The sequence below is a fragment of the Patella vulgata genome, chromosome 6 (assembly GCF_932274485.2).
Source record: "Patella vulgata chromosome 6, xgPatVulg1.2, whole genome shotgun sequence".
NCBI lineage: Eukaryota > Metazoa > Mollusca > Gastropoda > Patellidae > Patella > Patella vulgata.
The window spans coordinates 38,863,848-38,883,672 of NC_065884.2; the positions used below are offsets into that span (position 1 = coordinate 38,863,848).

A 19,825-nucleotide genomic window follows, 5' to 3' on the forward strand; every position below is an offset into this window, starting at 1 on the left:
TGTCAACTATTCATGCAGTATAATCTAAATTACAATATACAATATTTTTTTTTCCAAATGCTGACAAACAGAAGACATTACTGTTTTTTTTGTTCATGTACTTTTAAAGGTATACTTATGTTATTAACAGACGAGCATGTGATTTGTATTCATATGTAATATACATACATTATGCAAGTTGTCTCTCATTATTTCTCCAACAGATGGGGTTGTAGAAGAACTAGTTGAACTTGTATCATCTTCAGCATTTAACATTAATTCTTCTACAGCTGTAATATATTTAAACCATTGTATTATTTAAGGAATCATGTAATATTTCATACATGATCATTTCTTGACTAAAATAAGGTACTTATTTCAACTTAATTAAATACCCAACCTGCCAAAATAAAAGTTAATAAGCCAACAGTGAGGCTGATGTCCCCTGCCGAAATCCCAAAATAAACAGATAACACATATTAATTAATCGCACATTTATTTTTTTTCAAAAGTATCAAGCAATCAAACTGATTATCAACTATACACTAAGTTTCATCACTCTCTATCAAAGTTATCTGGTCGCAAAGCATAGACCAATAAAAGTCATGACATTCACCTAATGAACATCAATATCAAGTTTAAACATTCTACCTCAGTTTAAAGCAGAGTTGTTATGTTCCAAAGTCTTGACCAATCAAATTGCTTATCGATCCTTAGCCTAGATCCTTAGCCTAAGCAGAAAATTCTCATCATCAAACTTAATCAAGGTATAGTAATGATATAATGAATCTATACTCGGAGTTTCATCACTCTCACTTAACTAAAACTAAAGTTATTAGCCCCAAAGCATCAACCAATCAGAATGCTTATCTCTGCTTATCGTAAGCAGACAATGTTTATCATCGAACTTCATCAAGGCATTCACTTAATAAACGCCTACACCAAGTTTGAACATTCTACCTCAACTAGAAGGAGAGTTATTGTGTTCCAAAGTCTCGACCAATCAAATTGCTTATCGCTCTGCTTACCCTAAGCAGAAAATGCTTATTATGAAACTTAGTCAAGGTATTGATGTGATAAAACTATACACCAAGTGTATTCACTCACTTAATTAGAACTAAAGTTATCGTGTCCCAAAGCATCAACCAATCAAATTGCTTATCTCTGCTTACACTAACAGAAAATTCTCATCTTCTAACTTTCAACTCCATCAAGGCATTCACCTAATAAACACCTATGCCAAGTGTGAACATTCTAGCTCAATTAGAGTTATTGCGTTCCAAAGTCTCGACCAATCAAATTGCTTATCGCTCTGCTTACCCTGAGCAGAAAATGTTCATTATCGAACTTAGTCAAGGTATTGATGTAAACTATACACCAAATTTCATCACTCCCACTTAATTAGAACTAAAGTTATCGTGTCCCAAAGTATCAACCAATCAAATTTCTTATCTCTGCTTACCCTAAGCAGAAAATGCTCATCTTCAAACTCCATTAAACATGCATTATGCAAGAGCAAAATCTGCATATTACAAGTCTTTCTTTAGGCCTGAAATGTTATCTAAATTATCAATTAGACATTAATTAACTTATCCAGACCATAATAAACTCTCGATGTCAAGGCTAGCCTTCGATGTTGGCTGGATTAGATTCCTATATGCTGCTAACGGCCATTGATAATTAAATCAAATAAGTGGATAATCGAGACTATGCTGTTTATATTAATAATTTAAGTAATGATGACCGAGACTATGCAAAAATTTCACCTGCTTCTTTCTCGGCTCATAGTGGATCAATTTGACTGAAATTTTCAGCAAATTAACTTTACACTATCTAGTTTTTAACTATTATAGCGAGAACTGCCATCTCTTTATCTTATCTCCCATAATGCCAGGCATCGATATTCCCGCGCACATGCGCACGGTGTGCGCAGGCACATTTGCTTTAAAAAACTCTTTTGCAGGCACATTTTTAAAAATTATTACTGTCACGTAAATCATGTAAAATAAAGAATACTATTTATTTTTATTGTTGTTGTTTTTTTGTTTGTTTTTTTGTTTACTTTGATTACCGTATAATAATTTACTAGAATAAGCTAGTCGATGATAAAAACGTCTGCACGCGACATATGAACTATCACCTTTTGATTTTACATTAAAATAAATGGTAAATTAGATATTTGTTTTTAATTTAAATACACTGTAAGTGGAATATTGGAAAGTAATTTAGGCCTCATCAGAACAACAGTTATTTTAGTTACGGTGCATGAATATCTTGTCATCGTCAAGGGAAACAACTCTTGTTAGTATCCGAATTATACCGGAAGTTAAGTTTAACGAATGACAACCTGGCTGCGTAAAGGGATTTAATGAACTTGTTTGAAGCCGGTAGGCATCTATTCTATGTTTATATCAACCCCAAACAACAACAATATGCACATCAAACATAATCTTTATTATTAAAGTAATCTATAATACATTATTACAATTTAGAAACCATAATAAAAGATAGGTTGCCAGGCAACGAAACATACGCCCACAGCAGCTAAATCGTCCGGGCAGTCAACAAGAGTTGTCACATATTTTTAATTTTTGGTAATGAAACATTTATAATAAACTAAAATCTGATTATAAATTTCAAGTCAATCGGATATTAACCGGAAATCGCTGAAAATCAAAACGCTTCTTCGTCTCATGACCTTAAACACTGTGTATAAATTTAAAGTCAATCGGATATTAACTTTGACCTCTAGAGCGTCCACAAGATTTTTCAAAGTGATTAAGGGCCATAACTCTGGCAGTAATTATCGGAAATCGCTGAAAATCTATAGGCTTCTTCGTCTCATGACCCTAAACACTGTGTATAAATTTAAGATCAATCGGATATTAACTTTGGCCTCTAGAGCGTACACAAGATTTTTTGAAGTGATCAAGGGCCATAACTCTGGCATTAATTATTGGAAATCGCTGAAAATCCATAGGCTTCTTCGTCTCATGACCTTAAATACTGTGTATAAATTTAAGATCGATCGGATATTAACTTTGGCCTCTAGAGCGTCCACAAGATTTTTTGAAGTGATCAAGGGCCATAACTCTGGCAGTAATTATCGGAAATCGCTGAAAATCAGTAGGCTTCTTCGTCTCAAGACCTTAAACACTGTGTATAAATTTAAAGTCAATCGGATATTAACTTTAGCCTCTAGAGCGTCCACAAGCAATTGTGGACGCCGGACGGACGGACAGGGGCAACGACAATATACGACTACATTTAAATGTGGGCGTATAAAAAGGTACTAAAAATTATTTATAATTTCTTCTTCTGCCGAGTCCAACACAAGAAGCTTTCGTAAGCCCCCCCCCCCACACAATCATACTATATACCTGGCAATTGAATACTCTCCTTTTGAGTATGACCCTGCAGGCACATTTTCAAGTGTGTGCGCAGGCACACTCAACTTTTATAGAGCCCTGCATAATGTATCTTTAAGGCATAGACCTAATAAACATCTACACCAAGTTTGAACATTCTAGCTCAATTAGAAAGAGAGTTATTGTGTCCCAAAAAGTTTGACGGCCCGACAGACAGACGAACCCATTTTAATAGTCCCCTGCTTTCTTTGAAAGGTGGGGGACAAAAAGCAGAAATAAATTAAAAACACCAAAAATTGGGATAAAATGTCCCATTTATCAATACCAAAGATGAAGAATATGTATGGACATCTTTACAAATTCAATATATTCCATTTAATCATTAGCAAGGATGATTAGGTTTAAGACCACTAGACACAAACAAGGTCATTTTAGTATGAATGTATGGTGATCTTTACAAAGTTTATACAGTAAACGTCGCATAAGTCGAATCTTCGCTCAACTCGGATAAAATCATTTGGACCCTTTAATCCTGCACGTTTTTCTTATTAAATTTCTGTGCGTAAGTCGGATCCTTCGCTCAACTCAGATCAAAATAATCGGTCCATCTGATCTAAATCTGACTTTTTTCCTTCACAGAGTCCCAAAATACTTTCCCCTATCATTTTGACTCAAATCACCCTATCTGATGCGACGTAAGGAAAATTTAGGACGTTTTTCAAAGATGGCGACAAAATGAAAGTTATCTACTCGCACCATAACGGAAGTTATCTACTTGCACCAAAACGGAAGTTATCTACTCGCACATACGAACAAAAGCTTGAAATGTGCGTTTGAATCAATTATTATCCAGCTCTTGCAGTTTATTTCTAATCGAGCTAAGATTAAATTTCGGTCTTCGGCTAACTCGGATAAAATTGGTCAGTCCACTTAGATCCGACTTACCCAAAGTTTACTATATATTCCATTCAGTCGTCATCTCCAGTATGTTCTCGTGGCTGATGTTTGCGCGTGTAACGGATTTCAAGGACGGGGGGAATGTAGATGATCCAGTGGCATTGAGCCATACACAACATGATCAGAATGACTATAAATTGATTACCATTATATCTTTCAAATTAACAATGGATGGAATGTTAGAAAATGTACACATATATAGAGATGTTAAGTATGGCATTGTTTGACGGGTGCGTCTCTTCACTGTTGACTATCTTTAAATGCCCGCTAATTATCACCCGTTCTTCCATGGTTGGTTACTTGAACATGCCAAATAGGTTATTTTGGTCAAACATATTACAAAAATGGGGTCCCAAAACTAAGAACATAGAGAGGCAGGTCATCGAACATAGGTATATGTCAGAAGTTTGAATGTGCAGTCAGACTTATCCTGGACTGTCTGGAGTGCCATGAAACCTGTTGTGATCCATGCCATCTTCCCCTTTGGGGATTTCAATATGGAAAGCTTGACGGTCTCCTAAACAAGGACACCACCAGATATTAAATGCCTCTTCATGAACACTTAAAAATATTTTTTCTTGTGGTTCTTCTTACATGAGAATGTGGGTAACAGATATATCAAGTTTATGATAGTCACAAATGAGAACACAAATGAGAACACAAATGAGAATTATCTTTGTCTGATTCTGCAAAATTATACACCAGTTACGCCCCTTCCCTACGATGATCGTGAACGTCCGATTTTGTCACAAAATAACATTTAACCAAAATAACATATTTGGCACAAGGAACGCTCAAATAACAAAATATAGTACTAATGTTGATAATCGATGGTCATTTGAACTCTTTAAGATAGTCATCGGTCATCAGTAAAAGAAGAATCATATGGAACACATTGATTTTTACACATTTTCAGAATATTGTAGTGCACTAGTGGGTTTAGTGCCGATTAATTTGTTTCTTCTGACATATACATGGACGAATGACCTTCATAACCACACCCAGCAGTTCTAGGTCAGATCCGCCAAGAAGCAGCAACATACGTTTTAGGATACGATTTCAAAATATGTAAAATGACCACTTTAAGATAACTCACAGAATATTCCACGCGATCCATTAATTCCCAAACGAGAGCATGATTTTAAGTCGAATACTTGGCCTATCATAACTGACTGACCAATATCAAAATTTTAGGGTCACAACATTTCGAGTAGGAGGGTTTTGAAATTTGGGCAAGGGGTCCCCATAGACCAAGTATGATTGAAAATTTCTGAACCCCCGGGGTAATCATTTTTTTCAATTTTTGCATGGTCTTCTTGCAGACATGTTCTTAAACAAAACTATGTTCTTAAACAAAACTATAGCCATATAACTTTACCTTTTCTACCCTGTGCTTGTATCAACATTTCCTCTACTTTACGATATCTCCTAACTAATCTTCTCATTTCATCTAATCTTTTATCCTATAATACAAATGTAATATTTATTACAGGTTTATTCAAGTTATGACGTCAACCTTCTTGTTCCCTTCATTACTGGTATTATGTTTTTGATTATTGTATCTATATGTAGATATTACATATCAGTGTTGCCAGATGCCAGAAATATTCATAATCCCTTTTGGTATTACTATTATCATGTTACATTTTGTATGTCTGATTTGTCTCTTGCAATCAGTTTTTTTTTATTTGTCATGCTTGCCAATTAATGTGTTTATAATAGTTGAATATCATCATATCTTTTGTAATATTTCCTCTTGTCATTCTGCTCGCTAAAACTATCCCTGGATTATTATGTAATGATTGATATTGAACTGAATAAACTAATATTAGTACTACAGTCGTTGTATTTTGTATTTTAGAGGAGAGCCGAAAAAAGCTCCCCTTAATGAAATGAAATGGGGTTTAACGTCCTACTGTTCTGCTCCAAACTAGGCTAATGAAGACGGGCATATGCCATACAGTGTGCTATGAGGGAAATTTTGCCCAGACAGTGGCACTACGGCCTACTCTTATATCGAATTCCAACTGTCAAGGGATCTTTTACGTGCACGCCAATGTGTACACGGGACCTCAGTTTTTCGTGCCATCCGAACGACTAGACAGCTGTCCTTGTCAGGCCCTCCGTCCTGCATCACTGACAAGGGGGAACCACGCCGGAAAATCTGGATGAACTTTCTCGGCCAATGCAGGGATCGAACAACCGACCTCCAGGCTAGCGAGCCAGCATCTTACCGACTTAGCCACGTGATTAATGGACAAATTGAAAAAATCACTCCCCTAAAGAGCTCTCATAGTTTCGATAAGAAGAGTGATTTAGAAATTAAGGAGAATGATCTGATATTAAGGAGAGTGATTAGTTGTTTGTATGGGAAATGGTTCTGAAAATCAATAAATGATAATAATCATCGTCTGCTAAATAATAGCATTCGTAGTCGTCTATAACTACAGTACATACAGTATTCCAATAGAAATACTTGTCGACATTTCTAAATATATATAGCTTGTATAAATTTTGTTTAAAAACATAACCCCTATTCAAAATATAATCATAAACGCTTGAAAATTCCATCAAAATATAAGCTATTTCTTCCGGAATTATTCTCATTGGAAATTTTTACGTGCCCTCTCTCGTAATTTCTCATGCCTCGCAAGAGTTCTACTTTTCATTTCAGTTAAAATTAACCAATGGTGCATCAGCGCCATCTATTTTTAGCAACATACAGTTCCTCCCAAATTTTTGGGACCAAAATCGTGGCGACGCGGTGAAAAAAACCACTCCGAATTCTCTTAGATTCCGCGGTGAAATTTCACTTGATTCCGCGGCGATTTTTCTCTAGGAATTCTCCGTGTTTCTCTAGGAATTCACTGCGTTTCTCTAGGAATTCACCGTGTTTCGCTAAGCATACACTGCGTTTCGCTAAGCATACACCGTGCTTTGCCATGATTCCCGCCAGGAATTTGCGAGCCTACCATAAGCTAGGGTCGAACTAATATTGTCTATAATAAATTGAAGGAGTTGTAATATAGTAATGCTGCTGTGAAATAGTGTACATACATAATGTACAGGCTGGTTTGAAAAACAACAAAATGAGTTAGGTATTCCCGGGAAAACGTTTACCGGCATTCTGTATCGGTTAGAATTTTTCTCTAACGCACTGTACATGCATTACGTGGGGCCAAAATGTATGCAAACTATGAACAACGTATCATTTCATCTTCGTCTATAACTTAGATGTAATCCATCAATTATTGTCTGCTATCAAATCCAAACTTTAAATTATATACAATGATCTTTTTCACATTACTCCATTACTCGCAGCTTCAGTTAATCTAAATCAACCACCCATAAAGCACAGCGCCATAAATCACTCCGCAGTGTGCTTAACGGTAATTCACTTGGTCGGAAACGCGCCAAAAGATTGGAACTATATTCTTATGCGGTGTTACTTGGCGAAAAGTTTTTAGCAAATCTTGACTGTCACCGGTATATGATATTATATAATAATGTATTGTGACGCATTTGTCTCCGATATCACCTCGGTGGAAGTGGACGTAAAATACAACTAACTAACACATAACAACAACATTAAAACGATATTGTGTTTACATATAATACTGTATATTTACATGCATTCAACAAAGGAATATTCTTACGGGATTTTGCGCAGCCGTAGTATTTTTTCATCATGAAGCCCATCAAAGAAAAACTATTAAATTGTTGATGTAATAACTATAAATATTTGCTAATATGTACTTACCGGCAGCGGACATTGTTAAGTTATGTATATACTCACCTATAAATTATTCACCTCTTTGTATTGTAATTTAATTATAAATAACATATTGTCTGTATTTTATTTTTAAAATGAATAAGTCAAGCCTTATAATATAATTTTATTGGTCTGAGGGGTCCTTTGGGTTGGTCCGAGTAGCAAAGATAATATGGGTCCAATATTAGGCAATATCGATGCAGGTTCAATCACGAAAATTGCGTGTACTCGGTCTAGTATAAATTTCGAGCTTCTAGATTTTAAACGTAAACATATATGTATAAGCTTATAGATTGCAGTTACACAGGGTCCATAAATATGCAGTAGGAAATCGGGAAATTGGACGTGCAAATAAATCCCGTAAGAATATTCCTTGGTTGAATGCACGTAAATGTACAATATTATATGTATACATAATTTGTAAAATAACAAATACATGGCACTGTCACTTTTGTGACCTTCACAGTGTACCCCCTCCCACCCATATCGTTTTAATGCGTCATAATACATTATTATCATATACATTGTACACGGGTCCTTTCATCCCACTTATATCATCGTTTCACCCCACAAATTTAAAAACCGGTATTGCATGAATTTTTAATATTTTATTTATATATTAATACAAATAAAAACATGCCAATGCAATTTTATCATGAATAGTGTCCAACTCCTTCTTTTGCAAAGGCCTTAGCTTATTTTCCGAATATTTTATTTATACGATGTCAATGCAATTTTAATAGGAATAGTGTCCAACTTCTTTCTTTGTATACACTCTAGTTTATATTCCGAATCCACACCAATTCTCGACACCAATTTCACTAAAATTATATTGCTTACAATCGAGCGATACTCATAGCAAAACATTCAACTTGTAATACACTGTATAGTCATTTGCATGCATGTTGGTTTCACTATAACAGGATTGCCAGTGATAGAACAGATTAAAGGATAAAATTGCACGTAGCCACTATTTCCACACGTGTTATCTTTAGATGTTCAGACTACCTGGCATCTCAAATAACCCAACTTTAAAAGAAAGCATTAGTATTACATGTTTAGCTTAATTTCGATTTTTCAATAAAAATCATGACAATGGAGCGAAAATAATAAAATGCTACTCAAAACATCTCTTTGTTTATGGATTATTATCGATTATGGATTTAATATGCAATATCGATGCAGGTTCAATCACGAAACTTGCGTTTACAGCGAGCGTCTAGTATAACTTTCGAGCTGCTGATATCTATACGCTTATAGATTGCAGTTACACAGAGTACATGTACACATGTATATGCAGTAGAAAATCGGGAAGTTGAACGTACAAAGGAATGGAATCATTCAAAAGTGTACTCAAAATAAGTAAATTATAACGGGGTGAAGGTGAGAATTAACACACGTGTGGCCATTGTATAAATATATGACATGCGCATGTATTGTACACGTCTGTGTGTGTGTAAAATGGCTTTATTTAATATCCGCTTCCACCGAAATGAAATGAGCGGCACACAGTAGATGTATATTGTCACAGTGGATATTTGTCGTAAGAATATCCCTTGGTTGAATGCATGTAAATGTACAGTATTCTATGGATATAGAATTTGTAAAATTACAAATACATGGCGCTGTCACTTTTGTGACTTTCGCAGTGTACCCCCTCCTACCCATATTATTTTAATATGTCATAATACATTATTATCATATACCGGTAACAGTTGTAATATAGTGTCCAGATAATCAAGACTACATGTATCTTGACTATATAAGATTTAAGGGTCTGGGTAATCTGGATGGTATAAAGCGACACGGGACCTGAGGTTGCACGGGTGGATGCACCTGGGTGAATAAAAAGATATTCAACGCACATGGTTGTTGGTTGGTCATTTTTAGAATGATAGATATATATTACATGGTGTCAGAAGTGGTGCTAGAAGTTTAATAATGGATCAGCTGAAGGCTCCAGGTTCTCTTAATTTAGATGGCAATTTATCGGAAAATTGGAGACATTGGAAACAGCGATTTGAAATTTACCTGGATGCAAGCGGTATCGTATCGAAGACCGAAAAGGTAAAAACCTCAACATTACTTCATACTATAGGTGAAGAGGCTTTAGAAATATATAACAGTTTTGTATTTGAAACTCCTGAAAATAGACTAAAATTAATACCCGTACTTGACAAATTTGAAGAATATTGCTCACCGAAACGAAATGTGACGTATGAGAGACATATTTTCAACATTCGCTCCCAAAAAGTAGGTGAATCGTTCGATCAGTATTTTTCTGATTTACGTAACGATGCCAAGAACTGTGAGTTTGGGGAACTTATAAGAGATAGGATTGTTTGTGGCATTCTTAGTGATCAGCTAAGAACTAGACTATTACAAGAATCTGATCTCACTCTTGAAACGGCGGTTAATATCTGTAGGGCTAATGAACTTAGTTTAAATCAAGCCAAATCATTGGGAGGTGAACATGGTACAGACATACAGCATTTGGATCAACATGCTCGTTTTGTGGTTTAGCTAATCATTGGGCTAAAGTTTGTCGAAAAAAGAATTACAACTGGCATCAGAAACGACAGGTTCATTCGTATGGTATAGTTGATGGTGATGGTGAAGTGTAGAAACTGGTATGTCACTTTAAATATAAATGACTCTTTAGTAAAGTTTAAATTAGACACTGGAGCAGAATGTAACATTATCCCAAAATCCCTGTTTGATAAATTAGCAAAAGGGTCTCTATCAAAAGCGAGGGTAAAACTAAATGCCTTTGGGGGACATCAGCTGACGTCATTAGGTCGAACTATTTTTGTTTGTCAGTATAAACAAAAATATCATGCATTAGAATTTCAAGTGGTAGAATCAGATGTGCCGTATATTCTTTATTTAAAGTCATGTGTTGAGTTGGGTTTGATACAGCGAATATACAATATTACTAATAAGATAGGTTGCCAGGCAACGAAACATACGCCCACAGCAGCTAAATCGTCTGGGCAGTCAACAAGAGTTGTCGCATATTTTTACTTTTTTCGGTAATGAAACATTTATAATACACTAAAATCTGATTAAGAGCAACAACTGAGAAAACCATTAGAATTTGTTTGGTTTTTATAAAGTTCTACCCCATGCTAACGTTTTGTATACAAAACTTTTAATATCATGGATTTAGCTGTTCCAAGTCATAAAAATTCATTGAAAATCAATATACTTGTTCCTCTCAAGATCTTAAACTCTGTGTATCAATCTGAAGTCAATCGGATGATAACTTTAGCCTTTAGAGCGTCACAAGATTTTGCAAAGTGATCAAGGGCCATAACTTTGGCAGAAATCGTTGAAAATCAATAGGATTCTTCGTCTCATGATCCTAAACACTGTGTATAAATTTAAGATCAATCGGATATTAACTTTGGCCTCTAGAGCGTCCACAAGCAATTGTGGACGCCGGACTGACGGGGGCGACGACAATATACGACCACATTTAAATGTGGGCGTATAAAAACCGATGTTCCTTTAAATAACTGTGACAAACTTTTACATGAATATTCTAATGTGTTTAAAAAACTGGGCTGTATTAAAGATATCAAACATCATATAGTTACAGATCCAGCAATCAATCCTGTTATACACCCTGCCAGTTGCTATAAGACCAAAGATTAGAGATGAATTGGACAGGATGGAAAATTTGGGAGTTATTTCAAAAGTTAAAGGTCCATCCGACTGGGTAAATAGCTTAGTGACGGTTGTTAAGCCAAATAATACACTTCGGTTATGCATTGATCCTAAAGATCTAAACAAAGCCGTTAAGCGTGAACATTTTCCGATGAGAACAATTGAAGAAATAGTTTCGCGAATGCCCCGCGCTGCTGTTTTTTCGAAGTTAGATGCGACTTATGGTTACTGGCAAATTCAATTAGATAGCGAAAGCTCTAAGAAATGTTTTTTCGAAGTTAGATGCGACTCATGGTTACTGGCAAATTCAATTAGATAGCGAAAGCTCTAAGAAATGTACTTTTAACACACCCTTCGGACGGTATCAATTCAATCGTCTACCATTTGGTATAGTTTCGGCATCTGAAGTTTTCCAATGTGCTATGTCTGGAATATTTGAGGACATAGATGGAGTTGAAGTCATAGTGGATGATATTTTAGTTTGGGGTGAAACTAATGAGGAACATAATTCTAGACTTAAACAGGTTTTACAAAGAGCTCGTGACGTGTGCCTTAAATTAAATAGAAACAAATGTAAATTTGAACAAAGTGAAATTTCGTATATTGGACATTTGTTAACTAAAGATGGTCTTAAACCAGATAGTAAGAAGATAGACGCGATTAACCAGATGGACAATCCAGTAGACGTGGTACAAGGGTTAAGCAGCGAACTGGATGTATGAGATGTGTTGTTGACGTTTGGGAAAGTAGGACGAGGGGAAATGTGTAGGGAGTGAAGTGCTGTAAAGGGATAGTTAGATGTATTATGAATGGTTAGAGTGGCTGTGGTGTTACGGTGAAATACTATGCCGCCACCGTAACACCACAGCTTTATGATTTGTTAGACAGGAGTGATGTAATGGGTGTCAACAACTGGGTATGCTGGTACCGTCGCAACGTAGCCGTGAAATATATATTGTGGGGGGGAAGGGCGGAAACGGAAAAATATACAATGTTGACAGTATGTGCCAGGCATGAGGCTGCGCAGACTGAGCGGCAGCTCGATAGGGAGTGTGTGGGAGGGTCACCCTCATAAATTTTTTTTTTTTTAAATTTCAGTTTTCTGTAAGCAGTGAAAACACTATTTTGGCATTGTTTGTGGGGTTAAACCTAAAAATCACATTAATACACCTATTGCACGATATTGTGAAACTAGCTGACGAAGACAGCTCGGGCGGCGATTGTTCGACTCGGGGCTGCTCTGTCAGTATCTAACAAACGCATTTAGTTCGCGTACAACTTTTAAAAACCGAATGTCAGTATGGTATTTCTCACATAATTGGTTATCGCAAAAACAGAGTAAACTGAAAGCGAGTAATCTCGACTCAAACCTATAGTCTATAGCCTACTTACTACACTCGTCACTAGGCTTCCTATATTATTGTTTGTGGACGGTTTACTACTCAGTGATAAGCCTGTGCCGCAAAAAGAGGTCTCGCCTTTTATTATTAGTATAATGACTTCCTCATGTGCGGCAGGTTAGTTTGCTTCTAAAAACACTGTTTTCCGTTCCAAAAAATACAAAAGTAATTTTCTACCAGATGACCATGGTTCTTTTCACCGAGACTAGATAATTTCTCTCGGTGTAAGGATATAGCTATGGATAAGTTCATACAAGGTCAATAAATCCACGGTCAATTCGGGTCACACTGTTGAGAAAATAAACCGATGGGTTTGTTTAGTAGCAAATCGAGCGTGAATCAACTGAGTTTGTACTGAAAAATTTTTGAGTGATATGTATGAACTGTCTTCACACATTCGGTTTATAATTAGCGATACACAGGTACAGTGGCAAGTGTTGTACTTCACAGACTGTTTACCTCCGAACTACCTCCGCACGAAATCCCCGATTTGGGTACTTGTTAAAAGAAAAAGAAATAGTACCTGTGCGCATGCCAGTAAAAAAAACACTAAGAGTTCGCGCATAAAAATGCCCGAACGTATCAGGCGCCAGGTCATCCAGTTGATAAACCATCGTTAAAGAGATTTTTAGGAATGGTCACATATCTAGCAAAGTTTATTCCTAATTATTCAGAGATCGCTGCACCCTTACGTTTATTACTAGAAAAAGATATTGAATGGCAGTTTAATTCTGAACAAATCGATAGTTTTGAAAAATTAAAATATTTAGTTTCGCACGCACCAATACTTCAATATTTTGATGTAAAAAAACCTGTGACGCTTTCCGTTGACGCGAGTTCAACTGGTTTAGGGGCAGTTTTACTTCAAGACAATAAACTGATCGCATATGCATCAAAATCGTTAAGTAAGTCCCAAATAAACTATGCACAAATTGAGAAGGAGATGCTAGCAATTAATTTCGCGTGTGAACGTTTTCACGAATACATATATGGTCAGCGAGTTGTACATATAGAATCTGATCATAAACCGTTAGAGGTAATCCTAAAAAAAACTTTATATTGTGCACCTTCATGTTTGCAAAAAATGATTTTGAGGGTCCAGAAGTATAGTTTAGATGTAAAATATCGACCGGGTAAAGAATTATGTGTGGCAGATACACTGTCCAGGGCCTGTAGTTCACAGCTGTGTGACACGCGTGATGATGATTATGAGAATGAATTTGGAGTAGACATTCTACAAAGTATACCTATGTCAATACCTAAATTAGAAAAACTTAAAATGTGTATTGATGAAGACACAACTATGCAACTGCTTAAAACATACATATTAAATGGTTGGCCTGATCATATTAGTGGTGTACATGTTGGCTTTAAACCGTTCTGGAACATTCGCGATGAACTGTCATATTATGACGGTGTTCTGTTTAAAGGTGAAAAGGTCATAATTCCTAAATCAATGAGACCAGAAATTTTAAATTTAATTCATAAATCACACCAAGGCATTCTAAGAACATCACAGTTAGCTCGAGATGTAGTATTTTGGCCAAATATGGGTGCTGACGTAGAACATATAGTTCAGCAGTGTAATGTTTGTTGTAAATTTTGTCGTCATAATATTAAACAGCCTATGCATCGACGAATTCTTCCTAACCGACCGTGGTCTCATGTTGGAACTGATTTATTTGAACTAAATAATAAAACATATCTATTATTATTATAGACTTAGCGATTTAAAAAATAAACAAAAAGATTATTATGATAGACAATCGAGGATATTACCAGAAATTAAACCAGGTGAAAATGTCGGGTTAAGAGCTAAATTCGGTTGGGAACCGGCAACTGTAATGAAAGAATCGCCAGAACCGCGTTCGTTTATAGTTAGAAATGATGATGGTCAGATATATTGTAGAACTCGACAACATATTCTCAAAACTAAGGGTTCAGTTCCGTCTGTTAATACTGGTTCAAATGAAGCTAAAACTAAACTGTTATTAAAAAAACCATTACGGGTAGCAGATAAACAAACTACAAGTGGAGAACAAGGTGTACGAACTTCTAGTGGTAGATTAGTTGTCAAACCCTGCCGATATACAGACACTAAATATTAATATATTGTATATCAATTTATGAAATGTGATGTATTGAGTTTTGGTGTATTTCATCTTTTGTACAAAAAAGAAAGATGTAATATAGTGTCCAGATAATCAAGACTACATGTATCTTGACTATATAAGATTTAAGGGTCTGGGTAATCTGGATGGTATAAAGCGACACAGGACCTGAGGTTGCACGGGTGGATGCACCTGGGTGAAAAAAAAGATATTCAACGCACATGGTTGTTGGTTGGTCATTTTTAGAATGATAGATATATCGTCGGTGAGCTATCAAATTTGCGTATAGTGGTGTATACGAAGGAATACAAATTTTAAAGGAGGAACAAAAAACTGAATAACTTTGTGGGATATTGTCATATCTTCTTGAAATTTGGAACGGGGAAACATTATTTTACACGTTACTTACTGATAATAAGCACAACGGAAAATTGTGATGTAATTTTACGTAAGCACACATACGAAATTTTGACATGGTAGTAATAGGAAAATGTGGTCTTTTTAGGAGATATTCGAAATTTTGAAGCTAATGTTAAAATGAAGATATCAAACAAAAATGTTCATTATTAATTTATTTTGACTAAAACAAAACATGAACACATCTACTGGACGCGGATATTTCAAGTTAATTACAATATAACAACAGTAAATAATAACAAACTTCGTAATGTAGGCCTATGATTAGCTATACCTTACAAAACATGAAAAAAATACCAACATTATTTTAGTAAATTCATTCATATAAGTTAATGAAACGAGTACTTCAAATAATCAACATAATTGATATATTCAACTTATTTCGCCTCATGAAGTAAATTGTCATAAAAAGGATGGTAATCAGAGGGTCATACCTTTTTAAGTTCTTGTAAATGGGTGTACTTTTTTGACTTGATTTTAAGTAGGGCGTCGTATAAGCAATGGAGCTCCAGAGGGTCGTCCTTTGACAGAGGACACCTTTTATTACGTCTAGGGAGATCATTAAACTCGTCAGTAAAGTTTGTTTTGTACTGAATATTACCATCCTTATACTGCAAAAAACGAATATCCGTAACTACAGGATCACCACTACGTGCACCGGGACGAATTGTGGAATAATAACCTAACAGCGAGAAAGTTTTTAAAAAGTGTAAGATATTTCACTTTATAAAGTGGGGTTACTCTTGCTGTACGCATTAAGTCCACGTAATTCTGTGGAATATAAATAGGTTTACCGCAAATTCTTCTCTCAATCGTGCTGTGAACCGAATCACATTCCATCTGAGTGTGACCCTTTTCTAGAAATTTTTGCACAATGGTTATTTCTCTCTCAGTGGCAGCTTTTAGTAACATATTTGACAAAATTACATTTCTATTTTGGTATGTACAACCATCGCTATACAAAATAAGTTCTTTGACATCATGGTCGATAGAATTTATATAATCATTTAAGCAAGAGGCAAAAGTATTTGCATTAAGATCCCCAATACCTTCATGCCAAAAGTAATTGACCACATCTTTGCTCGCAAGATCAAAAATTGTGTAATTATGACATCCCAATTTCATGGAACTAGCTGTAAGCAAAGGACATAATAACAAGGACTGGAGATCTAATGTCACAACCTTAACCTTATCTTCAGTTTCTGAACGAAGTTTGTCTGCAGCTTTCTCAGCTCTCGCCTCATTTTTACGTGAGATGTGCTTCAGAGATATTATTTGTCTCATAACCACAACAAATGTCACATCTGTCTTTCTTAGGCCGATGAATGCCCAAATTAAGATCATTGAATACGGATATGAAAGCCTTCCTGCGAAGGAACAGCTTATCATTGTGTTTACAATCCTTCACATACACTTTGTATATTTCAGAAGCACTAGTAAAGACTGGCTCAAGATAATGTGTTTTCGAAGAGGACCTACAATGATGTGAAGGTAATTTCGGGAGTTCGTTAAGGAAGTGTCGCGCATAGTTGACCTTCTCTGTATTTGATACCGAAACGCGTCTTTTAGTTGCTGCAGCGTCTTTGGGATACCCGCACGAGAATTGCCTTTCAACCATTCGTAAACAGTCTTATCATTAATACCAAGAGTAGCCAAGAACATGTTTCGGCAAACGCTAACACGTTCATTATCTTTTTTAAGGTAGTATTTAAAAGACTTCTTTGTTCGGCTCTCTTCTGCTGGTTTCTTTCTGTTGCTAGCCACCACTTCATCAACCAAGCCAGCCACAAAGACTTTCTTCTGGTTCCAGGACATGTCAGCCCAAAAGCCATTGAATATCGATTGTCGCTCTTCTTCATTGAAAACAGAACATTTTTTACTCATTCGCAAGACTCTGCACACTTTGGCTCACCCATTTGTCGACCCATCCGTTCACTTGAAAGAGCATATTTGCCACCTTCATCTTGTTTCAGGCCCCTGTAACTTTTACCCTCCATACGAAGTCTTTTATTTATATTTCTATCCCAGTTTGATGGATTTGACCTTCCACGCTTAGCACGACTCTTAGAGTGCTCTTTTACGGTTGCATTCGGTGAATCGATAATGATAGTTGTCAAAATATCATCATCCGGAATGGGCTGTACACCATCATCAGAGTCAAGTTCAAACATAGAAGTCTTCTTTCTTGGTGTCCATTCTGGATCTCTATCATCATCATCATCATCTAACTCACTCTCAGAGTCAGTGAAATTGCCCAACTCGAAGCATCGCAAATTGACTTTAGGTTTTAAAGGGGTAGTTTGTGATATTGGATGTCCTTGTATTCTAATTGCTGAAGTTGGTATGAATGGATTGTCACAAGGAATGGGTAGACTAATATCTAGAATAGGTTCAGGTAAATTTGATGCTTCTTGATCAGAGGGTGCTGTATGGAAAAAGGCCTCAGTATCAGTTGATATAAGGAGCCTTGGTATACTGTTACAGCTTTGATCCGTAACTGACGTTGATGTTTGTCCCGCAGAAAGACAACAGTTTGATGCAGGTAGGTAAGGCGTTGCTTCAGGTAAATATGAGTTTAATGCAGGTAAATGTGACCTTGATTCAGGTAAGTAAGTGGATGGTGTACGCTCAGCTAAGTAGGATGTTGAAGAAGGTAAGCAGGACGCTGATGTAGGTAAGAACGACCACGACGGTGATGCAGGTATGTAGGACGACGTTATTACTGGTAAGTTTTTCCAGGACGTTGCTAAGGGTGAGTTGCACGCTGTTAGGCGTAAGCTGGTCGTTGATAAAGGTGGGTAGGTAATTGGTGAATTTATAAATGAAATTGATTATGATGCAGGTAAGTGAGTAGGACGTCGTTATGGATAAGCTGGTTGTTGATGCAGGTGAGAAGCACTCTGAAGCAGGTAAGTAGGTATTTGAAGGGGGTATGTAAAGTGTTGATTTTGATGCAGGCAAATGGGACCATGACGTTGATGTGGGGGAATAGTACGTTGTTGCCGGTAAGTTAGTTGTCGATACAGGTGAGGAGGACAATGTTGCAGGTAAGTAGGACGTGGTTACAGGTAAGTAGATAGCTGATGACGTTAACTTGGAAGTAGATGCAGGCAAGTACGGAGTTGATGCGGGTAAGTGGGGTGTTGGTTTTGGTGTCGACGTAGGTATAGACAGCATTGTTCGATAGGCAGATGACGTTTCCTTTGTAATGCCAACCATTGATGGTAATAGGCCTATGTCAGTCTTCGCAACTGAAATTCCAGATGAAAATATTTGAGATTTTCTCCTATTCCACGTAAGAACAGGCTCCTTAGGAATTTTCTGAAACTCCGAAGTTGATTCCACTTCACCTGGATTTGAAGGCCTATTACTTTTAGAGTTTAAAGCCATTTTTAGTAACAATTTTCCTCTTGAAAAATCACCCATTTTGTTGATTTTCTGAAACATAATTTGAGAATATCTTTTAAAATCTTACGATAAACACTTCAAGGCATTATCAAATATTACATATCAAATATTCATATATGTTTAACTTAATGATTATCAACAGGCTTAGACGTCAGAGATATTCCTATGCTTTATTCTCGTATATCACTAATTTCAAATTAATACGGTTATTAGCACTCCATATTCATTATATTTTTTAACAAAGCTATTACACTGTTGCAATGAATATGTAGAAAATACATTTACCAATTTTATTAATAAATAACACCCACGATGCATACATGGAAGCCTATCTCTAAATATCATCATAATTTAGGACTCTACAGGCCGATTGATAGTTTCTTTTAGCGAGTTTCATGTCTGATAAGTATTGTAAACATTAATTAAGTTATAAAAATAACAAATTACTCACCTAGGCAAAACCACACGAGGTGACGATCAAATTCACCGGAGGTACGAAATTTTGCGATACCAAATAATCACTAATCAAAATAGATTTTTCTTCACGTGTTCCAAAAGAGTATTTCTAATTGGATTAGAGTTACGAGACCCAGATAGAAATTCGCGCCAGACGCCGAGGGTTTAGAAACTGGGAAAAAAGGATATACGAAATTTTGACGATATGCACAATTTTGATAGCTCACCGACGATATATTACAACAGTCAAGACTTGCTAAACACTTTTCGCCAAGTAACAGCGTAAGA

General features: G+C 36.1%; 1 protein-coding gene across 6 annotated transcripts in view; it reads right to left on the bottom strand.

Moving 5' to 3' along the window:
- Positions 1-19,825, bottom strand: part of LOC126825463 (liprin-beta-1-like) — a 254,385-nt gene that overhangs the window by 149,360 nt on the left and 85,200 nt on the right. For all 6 annotated transcript variants that reach the window (XM_056101629.1, XM_056101628.1, XM_056101627.1 and 3 more), the window contains 2 exons: positions 5,683-5,767; positions 169-269 (listed from right to left, as the gene is read on the bottom strand). In XM_056101629.1, coding sequence (XP_055957604.1) covers positions 169-269; positions 5,683-5,767 — 186 coding nt within the window. The remainder of the gene's footprint in view (positions 1-168; positions 270-5,682; positions 5,768-19,825) is intronic.